The sequence below is a fragment of the Perognathus longimembris genome, chromosome 20, assembly GCF_023159225.1.
Source record: "Perognathus longimembris pacificus isolate PPM17 chromosome 20, ASM2315922v1, whole genome shotgun sequence".
In the NCBI taxonomy this organism is placed as follows: Eukaryota; Metazoa; Chordata; class Mammalia; order Rodentia; family Heteromyidae; genus Perognathus; species Perognathus longimembris.
In genome coordinates this window covers 21,747,692-21,766,315 of record NC_063180.1, presented here as the reverse complement: position 1 = coordinate 21,766,315, position 18,624 = coordinate 21,747,692, and the positions used below count along the sequence as shown (strand labels likewise).

Sequence of the window (18,624 nt, the reverse complement as noted above, 5' to 3'; positions counted from 1 at the left end):
CTAGCCTTGAGCAGAAAGAAGCCAGGGACAGAGCTCAGGCCCTGAGTTCAAGCCCCAGGACTAGCAAAACAAACAAACAAACAAAAGAAAACATTATAACAGCTTCTAAACCCCGGTGATGACTCCATGATAGAGGGCTGCACCCCCACCCGTGAGACCAGTTTCTTGTAGTTTGACATTTTAAAATATAGGAAGCCCTTGTTCCCCTCTCTACCTAGGTAGCAACCATGATAACAGACAGTAAAAAAAAAAAAATGATCATAGTGTTAGACTGTAGAAATAACCATAATAGTAGTAGAAATGCCATGATAACTGTTGGGTTGGTTTACTTATGACGGAGTACTGGATTGTTTTAGCCCGCTCAAGCTTGCTTAGTGGTAATGGGAAAGCATGGTGGCAATTGTTAAAATAAAGTTGGTACTAGGTCAGCCTGACCGCAAAATTCTGCTTCTGTAAACAGCTTGATAAACCCATTTGTGACTTGCTCTACCACATGCATTAACCTGCTGCATCAGTGCTGCGTGACCACAGGTTGTCCGTTCCTGATATCAAGGCCAGTTGCCATTATCAAATCCTAAATAGATAACTGAGAGGGTAGATAGCCAATAGATATAGGACAAGACTTGCTTGCTAAGTGCCATCCAATGAAGTATCTGCCAAGTTGGAAATAGCCTGCCCCTGTTGTAATCACAATAAAAACCCTGCCTATCTGGGGATCAGGGTTCTCAATCCAGATCCAATGTGTCGGTGCTGGTTGAGAGTCCAGGCTCCAGCTTGCAATAAAGACTCTCATGCGTTTGCATCAGAATTGGCTCCTTGGTGGTCTTTGGGGACCTGAAATCTAGGCCTAATGCTTCATGGATGGTTTCCAGAAGCAGGGAAGATGTAGTCTTTCTCTGGGTTAATTTAGCCTATGGGTAGCAAACACGCAGCTCCTGTGGCAAGGAGAAGTGGGAAAGACAAAACCCTCCCAGCTGCAGCAGCAGTCTCACCTGCAGCCAGTTACCTTGTGTACAAGGGGAGCTGGTCAGCAAACTTGCACTATGAAATAATTGCACTTTCACTTTTCTAAAGCTAAGGTAACAGTGTAATCTGCAGTATTCATCTTCAGTCCAGTGTCATTTCTCTGCCCCCAGCCTATCCCTCTCTCCCCAAATCTGTTGAACTTATTCCCTGGAGCCCGTCCCAGCCCATGAAGAGCAAAATCTTATAGAAGAAAGAAGCCAGGTGCCGGTGGCTCACATCTCTAATCCTAGCTAGTCAGAAGGCAGAGATAAGAAGAACTGGGATTGAAGGCCAGCCCGAGGAAAAAGGTTCATGAGACCACATCTCAGCCAATACCTGGGATCGGGGTGTGCACCAGCCCTCCCGGCTCTGAAGGATAGAGGAGGCTGGGATCAGGAGGAATAAAAGTTCCCAGATGGACTAGGCTAACAGCATCGAGAGAACTTCTCCCCATCTCAACAAACACAGGCTGGTGGTGCGTGCATGTTACCCAGCTAAAGTGACAAGTATAAATAGGAAGCTCCAGGTCCAGGCCAGTCCTGGAAAAAAGTGAGACCCCAACCTCAAAAACAGCCAGGGCAAAACTAAACAAAAGAAAAGGTAGGATGAGGGGGACTGGCAGTGTGGCTCAAGCAGTAGAGCACCTGGATAGCAGGAACAAAGTCCTAAGCTCACACTGTAGTGCACCTCCTCCCCACCCCTGAACCAGAAAGAACGGTGAGGAAGGGTTCCCTGTACAGAGCACAGTCCTCCTGCAGATCGCAGGAGACAGGCCCACTGTCACTGGCCACTCTTCCTGGCCACCATCACTTCATGGAAATTGCCACAGGGGCTTGGCCTAGGCCCTACCGCCATCCACACTTCCCAGTCTCCCCTGTCTTTTCTGCACCAGGACCTCAGGGTTCACCCAAAGGACTTTGCCAGCTTGCCAGTCCCATTGGCCATGCTTCCCTTTGGAGGAGTGTTGTACTTCTTTGAGACAGATCATCAGTGCAAAGACCCAGGTCCATGTGGTGATGCCCGAGGTAGTGGATGTTTGCCTTCATTGGAATGAGGGATTGGAGCTGTCTGGTGTGGAAAGAGCAGAGTGCTTCCCGTAGGAGTCAATGGGAGGAAAGAGAACCCTTCCAGAGAACATCCAACATACCCTCAGGCAGCCTCCTGCCATGGGACATCTCTGTCCCCTCCTGGGGGACCTCCTCAGGGACTTCCTCGAGGGTCACCCCCACAAAGGGAAGCATTAAGGCATGTTTGTCATCCCTGAGTTCCGTTGCCCCCATTTATTTGAGCAAGAACACCCATGAGCCTCATTGACTTGCACCTGGTCACTCACCCTGGTGATTGGATCAAAGATGCCACAGAAAAACCCAGACCTGCAGAACTGAGGGACAGATGCATCTATGAGCCCCCTCCCCAGGCCTGTCGCCTCTGCAAGATGGGGCACAAGTCTTCCTCCCCCCAGACACAGAGGTAATTCTGGACTTAGTCCCATGGAAACAGCTCTGGAGGAAGTCCTGCCATCTTCTCCCGGAAGGTTTCCTCAAAGGCTTGGGTCTGGGCTGGGGTGAAGTGGTTCTTCCAGTCCCCGGTAATGCCTGGAGGCCATGGAGAAATGCTGACATCAGACAGGGCCAGGGCAGGATGGCGCCAACCCCTTTTGTCCCCTCTGCCCTCTGCCCACCCAGAGAGTGAAGCCACTGATCTCCTCAGGAGATGAACTCCACAGCAACCGGCTCCATGCCCAGTGCTCTCCTCGGAAATTCTGCCCTCTGCCACCATGGGTGACTTCTTGCCCCAGGTGAGCAAGACACTGGAAGCTCAGACCTGGGGTCTCAGAAGTACCGGGTCCCCTCCATGTCTGCGAGCACACAATACCCTTTCTCTGTAATACAGGGTTAAAGGTGAGTGTTTATGTGATAGAGTTATTATATAATAGAGTTAGATGTGCATGTGTACACAAGTGTGTGGATTTACATTGTGTCCATGTGTATTTTATACAGTTTTTAGTTAATAAACTTGAATGTGTCTTTCCATGTGTGCACATGTGTGTGTTTGTGTGTGTACAGGTGCATCCGGTAGAGTTCTTCTATAAGAGTTAAATGTGTGTGCCTCTGGGAACACGCGTGCATGTGTGTGCAAGTGTGTGTCCATAGGGGATCTTGAACTCAGGGGCTGATTGTAGACAGGGAGTTATTTCTCCTCAAGCCTAGTGTTCTTCCTTGAGCCGTAGCTCCATTTTCTATTTGTTTTGGTGGTTAACTGAACAGGAGTCTCATGGATTTTCCTGTCTGGGCTGGCTTTGACAGGGGATTCTCAGATCTCAGTTTCCTGGGTGGCTAGTTTACAGGCCTGAGCCATGAACATCCAGCTGGAACTTGTATTTTGTTTTGTTTTCAGCTCTAATTACTATCACATTACCCATTTCCTTGTTTGTTTGTCCGTTGGTCTGTTAGTTGTGGGCCTTGGACTCGGGGCCTAGACTCTGATTTTGAGTTTTCTTTGCTGAAAATTGGCACCATACCACTTGAGCCATAGCTCCACTGCCAACCTACTTTTGTTGACAAGCTGGGAGTGACCACTCATGCTGCCTTTGGCTGATCCTTGGACTGGAGCCTGCGGTGAGAGCACTGGACTTGCCTATCTAGGCCTCTGACACCTCCGCATGGTGTATCCATACCTTTCCTGGTGATTTTGAAGTCGTTGAGAACAAGCTCCTTGGCCACACTACCAAAATTGGACATCTTGTTCTCCTTCATCGCCTGGAAGGAACTGTTTTCCAGGACCAAGTTGAGCTCTCCCGGTTCTAGGGCCTTTCCCAGAAACCGGCAGATCTTCTCTACTGACTTTCTTGGGTCCTAACGGGAGAAAAACAGGTTCTCAGGTATGAGAGGGAGACATCAGGGAGTGGGTTTCAGGAGGAGGGGACAGGAGGGGGAGGGAAGACAGCAGAGGAAATGGCAGGGGAAAGGATGAGTGGAGTGTAGGGTTGGAGTTGTGACTCAGTGGGTAGAATGCCAGCCATAGAGCAAAGCATCACAAACTGAGTTCAAGATTCCATCTCCAAAAACAATTAAAAATGAAGAAAAGAAAAGAGGATGAGTAGAATACAGGAAGGAAAGACAGACCACATGATGGAGACATTTGACCAAGAAGGACATTCAGAGTGTGTGTGTGTGTATGTGTGTGTGTGTGTGTGTGTGTGTGTGTGTGTGTGTGTGTACTAGGGGAGAGGGAGTAGAAGGGGAGAAGGAGGAAGGGGTCAGGGGGTCAGTGGTGTGGTGGGGGCATGGAAAATCATTCATTACCTTTCTCATCTCCTCATAACAGAGCACCAGCACATTCTCCTTTTCCCTCAATGACAGCCAGCCTCGGACGTGATCAAACCACGACCCGTACGGCACTGCAGGGGACACCAGGGCAGCAAATAAAGTCACTTCTTTCCCCATCTGCCCTGTGTCCTTAGCACTGATCACTTTGGTCCCTTTTAACTTCACCAGGGTGAACTGAGTAATGAATCCTGTCTCTCTATAGCCTGAAAGGGAGAGCCCTCTGGAGGCAGGACATGGCTTTCCAAACTATTTTTTTTTTTTTTTTTTTTTTTTTGGCCAGTCCTGGGCCTTGGACTCAGGGCCTGAGCACTGTCCCTGGCTTCTTCCCGCTCAAGGCTAGCACTCTGCCACTTGAGCCACAGCGCCGCTTCTGGCCGTTTTCTGTATATGTGGTGCTGGGGAATCGAACCTAGGGCCTCGTGTATCCGAGGCAGGCACTCTTGCCACTAGGCTATATCCCCAGCCCCAAAGAAAGTGCCTTTTTTTTTTTTCTTTTGGCCAGTCCTGGGCCTTGGACTCAGGGCCTGAGCACTGTCCCTGGCTTCTTTTTGCTCAAGGCTAGCACTCTGCCACTTGAGCCACAGCGCCACTTCTGGCCATTTTCTGTATATGTGGTGCTGGGGAATTGAACCCAGGGCCTCATGTTTACAAGGCAAGCCCTCTTGCCACTAGGCCATATCCCCAGCCCTCTTTCTAAACTATTATTTCCTCTTGAGCAAGCTTTGCCCCACGTGGGGCAGGTCACCCAAAGGGAGCAGCAACTCCTCTGACCTGGGCAGTGAGTACTCAGGCTGAGTGCCCTCCATGCCAAGTTGGTCCATATCCATAATTTCCACAACTGAGCAGAACTCCACATACATGAATAACTGCCAGGGCATCATGGGGGCAGTGACTTCAAATCCCTCCAGGGCCTGGGCTATAAAGCCATCAGACCTGGGTGGTGACCCCATGACACCGGCTCAGTCCCCATGGAGTCACTGTGTCCTCCTTCTCTCCTCCCCTCTCTGGGAACTGAGGTACAGGACATGGCTTTCTGAACAATCTGGTTTTCTTTTCTCTTTTGGAGCAACCTGTGTAAGCAGGTCACCAAAGGCAGCAGCAACTCCTCTCCCCTGAGCAGCAAGTGCCTCAGGCCTTCACATAGTTCACACTGAGGGCACTCCATGGGAAGTTGGCCCAAGTCCATAATTTCCACAACTGAGCAGAAGTCCAAGTGCAAGATCTAAGCTTTCACACTTGGCACACGAGGCGCCTCCCCATCCTTGCCCACGACACCACGCAAGTCAGTCTGCAGGGGCTCTGCTGTGGTTCCTTCTACATGAAAACACTGGCAGACCTACTGTTCAAGATGGGCACAGCTGGCTCACGTCTGTCATTCTAGCTAATCAGGAGGCTGAGATCTGAAGATGGCGGTTCAAAGCCAGCCCAGGCAGGAAAGTTACTGAGACCTAATCTCCAACTAACCACCAGAAAACCGGAAGTGTTGCTGTGGCTCAAGTAGAAGAGACCTATGATTGAGTTCTAGAGGTTTAGGGCAGTGACCAGTCCCAGAGTTCAGGCCCATAACTGACCAAAAGAAAAAATAATACTACACATTGTCTAATTTTGAACAATCAACTCTGTAGATCACAGTCAAACTGAGGTGCGCTACTTCTGGACTCAAACTCAGGACCTGGTCACTGTGCCTGAGTTTTTACTCTCCAGGCAGGCACTCTCCCACTTGAGCCACAAATTCACTTCCTGCATTATGATGATTAAGTAGAGACCAGAGTCTCCTGGACCTTTCTACCTGAGTTGGCTTCCACTGGTGATCTCAGCTCTCAGCCTCCTGAGTAGCTGAGCTGACAGCCATGAGCAGCAGCACCATGCTGCTGAGTGGGAGGAGATATTGGATTACGGGAGAAACAGTTCGTTAAGTAGCTCTGCTGGTTGTGAAGCTAAAGCTAAGAGCCTGAGCCTCCAGATGATGAGGTAAATAAAGCATAGATGTGGGCCCCCATCTTCCATACCCAACTCAAGCCATGGAAACCTGACAGAAACACAGAGAAATGACAAAATTACAAGGACAATGAATGACCCACAAATTTTGCTTGATTGCAAACATAGCGATCCCAACTTCCAGTGAGAAAAACAGACAGCACAAGAAAATGGAAAGAATATAAATACATAGGAAAGGGAGAATCTGGTCATCTGAGAAGCCCGTGAGAAGCTGTCAGTCAACAGCTGGGAGGAGAACCCACAGAGGGGGCCGGGTCTTCCTCAGGTATGGAGCTCCAGGGGCTCAAAACCCCAGGGGAACTTCCATCATGGGCAAAGTGTGGTGTTGCCTTTAGCAAAGGTGAATTCTAGGGGGAGCAAAACTGGACTCACAGATGGTGAGATTTAAAGATAAAACCTGGAGCGAGGGGTCACAGAAGGCACTGAAAGATGCTACACACTCACCATGTCCTCGCAAGAACCATTCAAAATATTGTTCCAGCGACTCTGGCTTCTTAGCCAGATTTGTAGAACTCCAGAAATAATAACCAGATATAAGAACATCCTTAGGATTTCTGATGACATAGATCAACTGAAAGAGAGAAAGGAGAGAATTAAACAAGCATCATTCCCCTAATTGCTCACATTCCTGGTGGTCAGAGAAGTTCTAGAAAATGTCTCCCAGACATCAAGATACCTGTGGGTCTTTTGGTTGTGCATTAGTTTGTCAAATCATTTTCAGGGTTTCTAAATAAAATCACTGTGCCAGGAGTAAAGCAATGGAAAGTCAATGCAAGGCCTAGAAGGATCTCTGATATTAATTGACAGAGCACAGGAGAGCAGATGCTGCTTAGCATTTGCTGGCCACAGATTTATGACTCAGAGTAAAATTAACTGATGCTGCTGGGCGTTGGTGGCTCATGCCTGTAATCCCAGCTCCTCTGGAGGCTGAGATCTGAGCACCAAAGGTTGAAGTTAGCCCAGGCAAAAGCGCCCATGAAATGCCTATCTCCAATAAACTACCTGAAAAGCTGAAGTGGAGGTCTGGCTCAAAGTGCAGGAGTGACAGCTTTGAGTACAGAAGCTCAGGGACAGCACCTAGGCACCAAGTTCAAACCCCAGCAATGGCAAAAAACAAAGCAAGAAAAGAAAACAAAAAAAAAGACCACTGAGGGTGGGAGATGAAATAACACAGCAACAGAGTTCACAGCAAAGGACCCCATTTCTATGATGTCCAGGTGCACTCTAGGTAGGATGGCACTGGGGAAGGATTTCCCATGGGCCTGCTGTGTTGGACCTGGAACCAGGATGGCTCTCTGGAGGAGAAAGGACCCAGGTCTGATCTACCCTGAGCACCAGGGGTTTAATCACTGCATCAGGTGCCAGGTCCCATGACACTGAAACAATGCAATCTCATTTTATTCTTTTCACTTTCTTTGTTTGCCAGCCTGGGAGCTTGAACTCAGGGCCCAGGCTGTCCCCTGTTTCTGTGCTCAGGCTAGTCCTCTACCACTGGAGACACAGATCACCTGTGGGTTGTTTGTTTTCTGGGGTTTATTGGAGATAAGAGTCTCTTGGCCTTTGCTGCCTGTGCTGGCCTCAAACCTTGCTCCTCAGATCTCAGTCTCCTATTTAGTGGGGATGACAGGCATGAGCCATGGGTATTGGCTTAATATACAATCGGGATTTTTTGGGAGTCCTGGGGCTTGAGCTCAGGTCCTGAGCTGTCCTTGGCTTCTTTTAGCTGAAGGCTAACATTCTACTCTTTGAGCCACAGCACCACTTCTGGCTTTTTCAGTATATGTGGCCCTGAGGAATGGAACCCAGGCCTTCATGCAGGCTAGGCAAGCACTCTACCACTAGGCCACATTCCCAGCCCTAAGTACAGTTTTCTTCCTGGTTTAGTGCATCCAGTTCATCTGTCAGGGATTATGTGGCCATGAGCCCCATCCTTGACACTGGTTTGGTTGAGGACCCTCTCCTCATGAAGGAGAGCCTCAGGCCCCACCGTGACTACAGAAGGAGAATGCCACCTCTCCTGCCTACATACATTTTCATAAGGCATTGATGGAATAGTTATAGAGCACTGTGTACTAACCTTGGCCTTGGAGGTGAAGAAAGACTTGGGGAAGAGTTGGATAGGGAGGTGGGAGGAGATGAGGGGGGGGGCCTCCTTCCTGTTCACTATTGTTGTGTTTCCACTTTCAGTCTCTATCCATGGGGAGCGATCATATGTGTTCACAGATCGCACCCACTTGGGATCCCCCTTGGTGTGAATCAGAGAGATAATCTCAATCAACCAATGGGTTCCTGGGGACAGAGAGAAAAGCAAAGGTCACTGATTTCTATCTGAGTATATAATACAATATTATATATGTGTCTAATCTCTCCACACACACACACAAACACCCCATTATGGTAAAATATACATGCCTTCTGCCTTACTGATAGAAACTCTGTGGAGCATACAATCTGGTGGGGGTAAGCAGTGTTGAGTTTATTTCAATCATAGCTCACCAATGCCAGTGTTTTGACATCTGATAAATCTTCACTGCCAACAACACCTAAATATTGGATTGTGAGCCGCTTCCCCTGCCTCCCACCAGCCTCTTATCTCCTCTAGGACTTGGCAATTCTGGGCCTCGCATGTGGGTGCCATTGCACACAATGTCTTGTTGTCACTGCAGGCTTGTCTCAGGTGCTTCAAATAGCAAAATGCCGGGAAAATAACAAGAGCATAGCTCTCTGAGTTGTCTGCATTTTCAACACTGAGTACTATTCCATCTTGATCTCTCAGTCTGTTTTGGATTAGGCAGCCATTTCTCTGTGGATTTTGGGTGTAGTCCACCTGGTGGCAGTTCCTGACATCATTTCAGTGTGTCTCCTGGGGTCTGCAGTTCAGCACATTGCACTTGCAGTGCGTCCTTGGTGCCTGCTCCCCCACCCAACGCCCCTTCACACTTGATCCCCTGCACTCCCAAAACTTCCACTTCCCAATTATGGCCCAAATGATACTGCTATTTGAAATCATTCCTCTTCTCCAAGTAACCTCAGCGTCATCCTTCTCATTTTAGTATACGTTGGAGCACCTCTAAAACACAAAAAAAATTGAGCCCCCAGCCCTGGAGATTGACCAGGGCCTGGGGCCATCCCTGAGAGTTTGTGTTCAAGGCTGGGGCTCTGCCCCGGAGGCCACAGTTCCACAGTGTGGAGCAGGTGGGAAGCAGTTGGGATTGGGGAACACAGGCCCTGCCATTGCTCCAGACCCCGGCCCCGAATGCTCACCTGATTTGGGGTAGGACACCAACATGATGTCCTCATCCTTCACCACGAACTTCTCGTGGGCTGCTTTTAATATTTCAGGTTTGTAATCTACAGCAGGAAAGGCAATTCCATCGTACCACATGTAGTCCTGAGCCATGGTCGAGCCCTCCTGCCCAGCACTTGTTTCCCAGCCACTGAGGTGGTGGAGGCAGAGTCTGTGCTATCTCCTACGTGGTGAAGCCAATCATTAACTTTTGATTTCAGGTAAAGCTAATTTCAAAATAAAGAAAAAACAACAACTGTGATTGTCCCTGGGGATTTTTATTGAGCAACTATGCAATCATTCAAAAGGCCATCTGTGCTCACCTGATTTTCAGTTCCTGGCATGGAAACTCAACTACAAGTTTGAGTACAGTGCCTGCCCTGGGGTGAAGCCACCATCTCTCCTGGGAGATGGACTCAACAGTGACCATGCCCCACACCCAGTGCTCTCCTCTGACAGTCTGCCCTCTGCCACCCTGGGCACCATTCCTGCCCCCGGTGTGTGGGGATCAGGACACTTGGGCTGGGCTCTCAGGATTCCAGTCCCCTCAGTGTTCCAGTGGGCACCATAGAGATCTTATATGACAGAAAGTTATGCGTGTGCACACATGTGTGTATGCAGTAGGTAAATGTGTATTGTATATGCGTGTGCCTGGGCACGTGTATGTATACATGTGTTCATGGATACGTGTGGACATGTATGTGTGCGTGGGGTCAGTATGGGGTCTTGAACTCAGGACCTAGGTACCGGTTCTGAGTTATTTTCTGCTTAAGGGGGGAGGCTCCACCACTTCAACCCCAGCTCCACTTCATGTTTGGTTTTGGATTTTGGTTTGGGGTTTCTTTGCTGGTTCACTGGAGATAAAAGTCTTAGAAATGTTCTGCCAGGCAGCTCTGCACCGTGATCTTCAGATCTCAGCCTTCTTAGTAGCTAGAATTACAGGCATGAGCAATAAGCATCCAGCTGGAATGATTTCTTTTTAATTTTTTGCTTATTTATTGCCAAGGTGATGTATAGAGAGGTTACAGTTTCATATGTTAGGCATTAGATACATTTCCTGTTCTGTTTATTACCTTCTCTTTATAATTTTTAATTACTATCACATCTTATGTTACATATTACTTTAGAATTAACCTTTTAAATCCATATCTCGGCCCACCCCTCTCAGAGGATAAAAACGCGCTCGGTGACAATGATGTCCACGAATATAAAAACACATACCTCTGTCATGGTATGAGGATTGATTCTGCACTACTGAGGCGTCCAGGCAGCATGCAGTACCACCAGCCCCGTTCACAGAGCTGCTGTCGCCATCACCATGACAGTTCATGGCGCCCGGCTCTCTGTGCCTCATGGAGTCGCCATGGGGTGTGCAGGAAAGGGCAAGGCCGGGAGGGCAGCTCCTCTTGGAGCCAAAGACCCAGACCCCCACCGAGGGAAAACCTGAGGTTCTTACAGGCCTGGGCACCGGGTCCTGTGGCATCAGCTCTTCTGTCTCTGACCCAGAATTCTGATTGCTAATTCCATGGCCTCTCTCTCTTCTCTGTCCTTTGGCCACTGCACAGGCAATACATTCTCTCTGCCACCCACTGATTGAAGAAAAGACATCCAGGGTGGATTCTTTCTGCGGTTAGGGAGCTATTTATCACTTCTGTAGAGAAATCTATTATTTTACTGTTTATGCCTGTCCTGGGTGCTGTCCCTTGAGCTGCTATTGCTCCAGGGCGGTGCTCTACCACTTGAGCCACAGCTCCACTACCAGTCTACTATTTTTTTTTAACCCAAGTTCGAAGTGAACAGCCATCTTGCTCTTGGCTGATCCATGGCTATCAGCCTGCAGTTCCTGGACCCGATTTCCCTCTCCTTACCTCCTTCCAGTAGGTATTTCCATGCTTGTGCTTGTGATTTTGACTTTGGTGGGAATAATCTCCTCTGGCATATGACTGAAATTGGACACCTTGTTCTCCTTCCCTGCCTGGAAAGAACTGTTCCCCAGGACCACGTCCAGCTCTCCAGGTTCTAGCAACTTCCTCAGGAACTGGCAGATCTTCTCTGTCGTGCTTCTCCTGTCCTAATGTGAGAAAAACAGGGCCACAGGTAAGAGAAGGAGACAACAGGGAGTGGGTCTCAGGAGGAGGGCACAAAAGGGGATGGGCAGGCAGCCGAAGCATGTGGCAGTGAAAGGAAGAGTGGAGTGCCCGGATGGAGGTATGGCTCGGTGGTTAGTGCGCCAGCCAAGGAGCAAAGCATCAGAAACCAAGTGTGAGTCTCCATCTCAAGACAAAAAAAGAAACAAAGCAAAGGAGGATGAGTGGAATGCAGGAAGGAATGACACACAGGATGGAGAAATGTGACAGAGAAGGTGGGAAGGAGACATGCAGGGGGTGGTGAGATGAAGGGGGGGCAGCAGAGAGGTGAGGAAGGCGGTGGTGGGGTGGGGTGCCTGTTCTCCTTGTGCCTCGTGGACACTCAGCCTCTGATGTGGGGCCTGCGGAGGAAGTGGACTGCCTGCCACCACTTCCCCAACCTCAGCTCCGGCAGAAGGTCCTTGCTGCCAGGGGGCTCCGAGCCCCCAGCTCCTTGGGGCTGCGGGGTTAACCTGTGGGAGATGTAGATGGGCTAGGAGAGCCTTTCGCAAAATGAAAAATTCATTTGCAGATTGCCCGACGAGGGTAACAAGATCTTTTGCACCTTTGTCCAACTGAGAGCTGCCATTGCAGAATGTGGAGAGGTTAGAGGAAAAGGTGACCTGCTTCATCCTATTCATTTATAGACTATATGCGAAGGCAAAAAGTGATTGCAGGTGATGTGGACATGGATAAAGTCCTGAATTCTGACCAAATACTTGATACTTCATCACCACTTCCTGGCTGTTCCCCGTGGAGAGCATCAAGTCATCTGAAACTAGCTCAGAAAATCAGGGACTTGTGCACCCTGCCCCCAAAGCAGGGCCATGTGCATTCTGCTCACAAAGGCAATGAAGCCCTCCCGAGGCTGGGCACACATTGAGCAAGGGCCCAGTTTCCAGCCGCAGAGCCAAGAGACCTTCGTCATCTGGGTCTATCTCCCCCACCACTCTGCTGCAGATGGACAAGACATTTCCTTCAGCCTTGACAACTTGCTTACTGACAGTTTAAAAAGAATTACACTTGCAGATCAGGGTGAACTCCATTCAGAAGAAAACCTGAGTGCTGAGAACTCAACAGACCTTCCCAGTGGGACTCCTAAGAAGCCTCATTACAAGGAAGTGCTAGAAATGCGAGTCCCAAACCCTGTGCCCCTGCCACATGAATTGGAAACCAACATGTTGCCATCGCAGAGGAATGACTCAACTGCTCTCCATGGAGGAGCCTTTGGCTCTTCAGAAACAGAGTTATGAGGAGATGCAAGCGAAACTCGCAGCACAAAAATGAGCTGAAAGATTTAATATTAAAATGCAGAACTATAATCCAGAAGGAAAGGATGAAGATTCTGAGCAGTCCTCTGATGATGGATTCTGAAGATGGGCACTGGAAAAATCTAGGCCTCCAACTATCAAGACGCTATTATCTTCCATCAAACTTCCTAACAAGTGGGGGATGGGAGAGGGGGGAATGAAGGAGGAGGTAACAAACAGTAAAAAAAAAATGCATCCAATGCCTAATGTATGAAACTGTAACCTCTCTATACATCAGTTTGCAAATAAAAAAATTTTTAAAAAGAAATGTAACAAATAAATAAATAAAATAAGAAAAAAAAACTTCCTAACAAGTATCAAGACAGTGGCAGACATTGAAAGGAAAACCTCATAAAGTTACACAAAGGCAGCTACAGTAGAAAGCCCATTGATCTTTCAGAAGATGATTTTTACGTGCTTGAAAGTTTAATATCTGAGCATTGTGTTTAACCACATTGTATTAGTTTTGCAGTATGTTGTGCACGTGTCTGATATTTGAGTATGTAGTAAAGCACATTGGTGGGTTTTCTTTTCTTGTAAGTCTAATGAAACCAGATCATTTTGCTTTTTCCTTATTCTTTTCTCTACTAAATGGCATTATTACATGTCTTTCAGGGGAATATTTGGTTGTTCCAGGCACCGAAAATGAGTTGGAAAGAAGTGGCTTCCTCCTTTTTTGTGATGAAAGGAGCAGTGGAAGAAATTGTAGGCATGTTTTCTTGGAATTAGTGAGATGTGTGCATGAAATGCCCCAGAAAGTACTCATAGAAAACACTCCACAAATGTCTGTCTCTTCCTCTCATCTTCGGAAGACTGTTCTCTTTCTCTGGCTTAGGAATAAGAAGTGATGTAAGGAGGTGATGGAGGGTGGAGGGCCTTTCTAGAGGCCTAGATTTGCCTGCAGTCACTGCAGGGGCTGCACTGGGAATGTTCAGGGTTCACCTGACCTGAGCTCTTTGCCTGCACAGATGATAGTTCCAAACAAAGAGCTTCGTGTTTGGTAAGGAAACCAATTATTTTAAAGTTAATTGTCAGCACACTGCTTGTATTCCCCAAAAGGGGCTTTTATAGGCTGCAGAAACTTCTATCTCATATATGTACATGTCATTTTAAATGATTATATATGGTTGTCTCCAGAGAAATTAACACATTATCAGAAAATTCTTTGTCTATTATGTGGAATCTTTAAAAGTATTGAAAAGGAAAACACAATAGTAATTATAGAAAAAAAAAGTCTCCACCATTCCCCATCTGCCCTGATCACGTTGGTCTCTGTCAGCTCCACCAGGGTGTCACTGAGAACTAAATCCTATCCCGATTTATAGCCTAACCTTTACTGCTACACATGCCAAGGGTGCAATGGCAAATCAGTGTACTTAACCTATTCCATACATTGCACCACACCATTTCCTACAGGCAAGATGGTAAAATGGATTTCTGCCATGAGGAGAGGTGACGTGGAAGGCATCATGGCAACGGGAACCAGCAAGAGCACCGTGGAGCCAAGACATGGCTTACCAAACAATCTTGCTTCCTTCCTTCCTTTCTCTAGCAAACTTTGCCCCATCTGAGGCAGCACCAACACCCCTGACTGGGACAACAAGCACCGAGGGCCCTCTCAAGCTCACACTGAGCCCCTTCCATGCCAAGTTGACCCCAAATCCATGATTTCCACAAATGAGCGGAAGTCCAAGTGCAAGGTCAAAGACTATACACTGGGCACATGAGACGCCTCCCCGCCCCTGCCCATGGCACCAAGCAGGTCAGTCTGCAGGGGCGCTGCTTTGCTTTATTCTACTTGAAAACACTGGAAGACATAGTGTAATTCTATTCAAGATCTGGTTTTGGCAAATCGCACTTTGTAGATCAGAGTCAAGTGGATGATTTGTTTTTGTTGTTCCACTTCTAGGATTGAAGCCAGGGCCTGAGAACTGTCCCTGAATTTTTATCCTCAAGTCTGGCACTCTACCACAGCTCCACTTCCAGTGTTCTGATTAATCTGAGATGAGAGGCTCAGGGACTTTCCTACCTGGGCTGACTTCCCACTGTGTTCCTCAGATCTCAGCCTCCTGAGTAGCTGAGATGCCAGGCATGAGACACCATCTCCAGGATAATGTTAGGAGATGTTGGATTCAGGGAGAAACAGTTCAGCAAGCATAGCCAACGGTTGTGCAGCTGAAGCCACAGGGCCTGAGACACCAGATAATGAGGTAAATAATGTGCAGATGTGCAACTCCTTCCCCCATCTCAGGCCATGGAACCCTGACAGAACTGTGGAGAAATGGCAACATTACAGAGCTTCTGCATTACTAGACACATGATTACAGCTTCAAGTGAGCAGCCCTGAAATTGACAGCAAAAAGAAAATTTAAAAAGAGGGCTGGGGATATGGCCTAGTGGCAAGAGTGCCTGCCTCATATACATGAGGCCCGGGTTCGATTCCCCAGCACCACATATACAGAAAACGGCCAGAAGTGGCGCTGTGGCTCAGGTGGCAGAGTGCTAGCCTTGAGCAAAAAGAAGCCAGGGACAGTGCTCAGGCCCTGAGTCCAAGGCCCAGGACTGGCCAAAAAAAAAAAAAGAAAATTTAAAAAGAAGAAAAACTGTACATAGGAAAATAGAATAGATTGTCTGAGAAGCCTATGAGGAGCTGTCAGCCAACACCTTGGAGGAGAACACACAAGAGGGGGCTGGGATGTGAGGACCACAGTGGGAAGCCAACCCGGGCAGGAAAGTCCCTGAGCCTCTCATCTCACATTAATCAGAATGCTGGAAGTGGAGGTGTGGCTCAAGTGATAGAGTGCCAGACTTGAGGATAAAAATTCAGGGACAGTTCCCAGGCCCTGGCTTCAATCCTAGAAGTGGAACAACAAAAACAAATCATCCACTTGACTCTGATCTACAAAGTGCGATTTGCCAAAACCAGATCTTGAATAGAATTACACTACGTCTTCCAGTGTTTTCAAGTAGAATAAAGCAAAGCAGCGCCCCTGCAGACTGACCTGCTTGGTGCCATGGGCAGGGGCGGGGAGGCGTCTCATGTGCTGAGTGTCCACGCTTTGACCTTGCACTTGGACTTCCGCTCATTTGTGGAAATCATGGATTTGAGTCAGCTCGACATGGAAGGGGCTCAGTGTGAGCTTGAGAGGGCCCTCGGTGCTTGTTGTCCCAGTCAGGGGTGTTGGTGCTGCCCCAGATGGGGCAAAGGTTGCAGAGAGAGAGAGAGAGAGAGAGAGAGAGAGAGAGAGAGAGAGAGATCATTTGAGAAGCCATGTCTTGGCCCCCAGGTTCCCGTTGCCATGTTCCCTTCCACCTCACCTCTCCTCACTGCAGTAATACACCTTACCACCTAGCCAGGAGGAAATGGTGTGGTGTGATGTAAGGAACAGGTTAAATGCACTGAGTTGCCATTGCATCCTTGGCACATAGAGCAATAAGTCACAAAGTTTAGGCTATAAATAGGGATAGGACTTAGTTCTCAGTGACACCCTGGTGAAGCTGACAGGGCCCAACATGAGCAGGGAGATGGGGAATGGTGGAGACTGTAGATGCCGCCCTTGCTGTCCCCCTGCGGTGCCCTAGGGGTCGTGGATGGGTCACATCTGAGGCTGGGTGTCCACGAGGGAAAAGGAGAACTGGCACCCCACCCCAAGGCTGAAGGAAATGTCTTGTCCATCTGCAGCAGAGTGGTGGGGGAGATAGACCCAGATGACGAAGGTCCCTTGGCTCTGCGGCTGGAAACTGGGCCCTTGCTCAATGTGTGCCCAGCCTCGGGAGGGCTTCATTGCCTTTGTGAGCAGAATGCACATGGTTCTGCTTTGGGGGCAGGGTGCACAAGTCCCTAATTTTCTGAGCTAGTTTCAGATGCCTTGATGCTCTCCACGGGGAACAGCCAGGAAGTGGTGATGAAGTATCAAGTATGTGGTCAGAATTCAGGACTTTATCCATGTCCACATCACCTGCAATCACTTTTTGCCTTTGCATATAGTCTATAAACGAATAGGATGAAGCAGGTCACCTTTTCCTCTAACCTCTCCACGTTCTGCAATGGCAGCTCTCAGTTGGGCAAAGGTGTGAAAGATCTTGTTACCCTTGTCGGGCAATCTGCAAATGAATTTTTCATTTTGTGAAAGGCTCTCCTAGCCCCTCTACATCTCCCACAGGTAAACCCCACAGCCCAAGTCCTTGGGAGCTGGGGGCTCGGAGCCCCCCCGGCAGCAAGGACCTTCTGCTGGAGCTGAGGTTGGGGAAGTGGTGGCAGGCAGTCCACTTCCTCCGCAGGCCCCACATCAGAGGCTGAGTGTCCACGAGGCACAAGGAGAACAGGCATGCCACCCCACCACTGCCTTTCTCACCTCTCTGCTGCCCCCTTCATCTCACTACCCCTCCTCCAGTGTCCACCCCCTGCCTGTCTCCTTCCCACCTTCTCTGTCACATTTCTCCATCCTGTGTGTCATTCCTTCCTGCATTCCACTCATCCTCCTTTTCTTTGTTTCTTTTTTGGTCTTGAGATGGAGACTCACACTTGGTTCCTGATGCTTTGCTCCTTGGCTGGCACACTACCCACTGAGCCATACCTGCATCCGGGCACTCCACTCTTCCTTTCACTGCCATGTGCTTCGGCTGCCTGCCCATCCCCTTTTGCGCCCTCTTCCCGAGACCCACTCCCTGTTGTCTCCTTCTCTTACCTGTGGCCCTGTTTTCCTCACATTAGGACAGGATGAACATGACAGAGAAGATCTGCTGGTTCCTGGGGAAGGAGAAGGGGCCACAGTTAGGAGCTGAACTTGGTCCTGGGGTACAGTTCCCACCAGGTTGTGAAAGAGAACAAGGTGTCCAATCTCAGGTATGTGCAGGAGGAGATTATTCCCACCAGCGTCAAAATCACAAGCAGAAGTATGGAAACCCCACGTGGAAGGAGGTAAGCAGGTCAGGAAAGGGAAATCGAGTCTAGGAACTGCAGGCTGATGGCCATGGATCAGCCAAGAGCAAGCTGGCTGTTCACTTCCAACTTCGGTTTAAAAAAAAAAAATACTAGGGCTGGGAATATGGCCTAGTGACAAGAGTGCTTGCCTCGTATACATGAGGCCCTGGGTTCGATTCCTCAGCACCACATATACAGAAAATGGCCAGAAGTGGCGCTGTGGCTCAAGTGGAAGAGTGCTAGCCTTGAGCAAAAAAGAAGCCAGGGACAGTGCTCAGGCCCTGAGTTCATGGCCTAGGACTGGCCAAAAAAAAAAAAAAAAATACTAGAGGGCTGGGAATATGGCCTAGTGGTAGAGTACTTGACTCGCATACCTGAAGCCCTGGGTTCGTTTCCTCAGCACCACATATATAGAAAAAGCCAGAAGTGGTGCTGTATATCAAGTGGTAGAGTGCTAGCTTTGAGCAAAAAGAAGCCAGAGACAGTGCTAAGGTCCTGAGATCAAGCCCCAGGACTGGCAAAAAATAGTAGAGCTGTGGCTCAAGTGGTAGAGCACCGCCCTTGAGCAATAGCAGCTCAAGGGACAGCACCCAGGACAGGCATAAACAGTAAAATAATAGATTTCTCTACAGAAGTGATAAATAGG

At 48.7% G+C, this 18,624-nt stretch overlaps 1 protein-coding gene and 1 pseudogene across 2 annotated transcripts; one reads left to right on the top strand and one right to left on the bottom strand.

The window, feature by feature from the left end:
• Positions 1-2,240: 2,240 nt before the first annotated feature.
• On the bottom strand, positions 2,241-9,760 carry LOC125368432 (sulfotransferase 2A1-like). Of its 2 annotated transcripts, XM_048369396.1 has the most exons (6): positions 9,597-9,760; positions 8,410-8,621; positions 6,777-6,903; positions 4,311-4,405; positions 3,683-3,860; positions 2,349-2,600 (listed from the first exon to the last, which is right to left on the bottom strand). In XM_048369396.1, the coding sequence occupies exons 1-6, from the start codon at positions 9,730-9,732 to the stop codon at positions 2,488-2,490; spliced, it is 861 nt and encodes a 286-aa protein (XP_048225353.1). In that variant the 5' UTR covers positions 9,733-9,760; the 3' UTR covers positions 2,349-2,487. The 2 variants fall into 2 exon arrangements, with proteins under 2 accessions (XP_048225354.1, XP_048225353.1); XM_048369397.1 differs by lacking the exon at positions 3,683-3,860 and having other exon boundaries at positions 2,241-2,600.
• A 1,221-nt stretch (positions 9,761-10,981) lies between these two features.
• LOC125368411 lies at positions 10,982-13,118 on the top strand (annotated as a pseudogene).
• Positions 13,119-18,624: the final 5,506 nt, after the last annotated feature.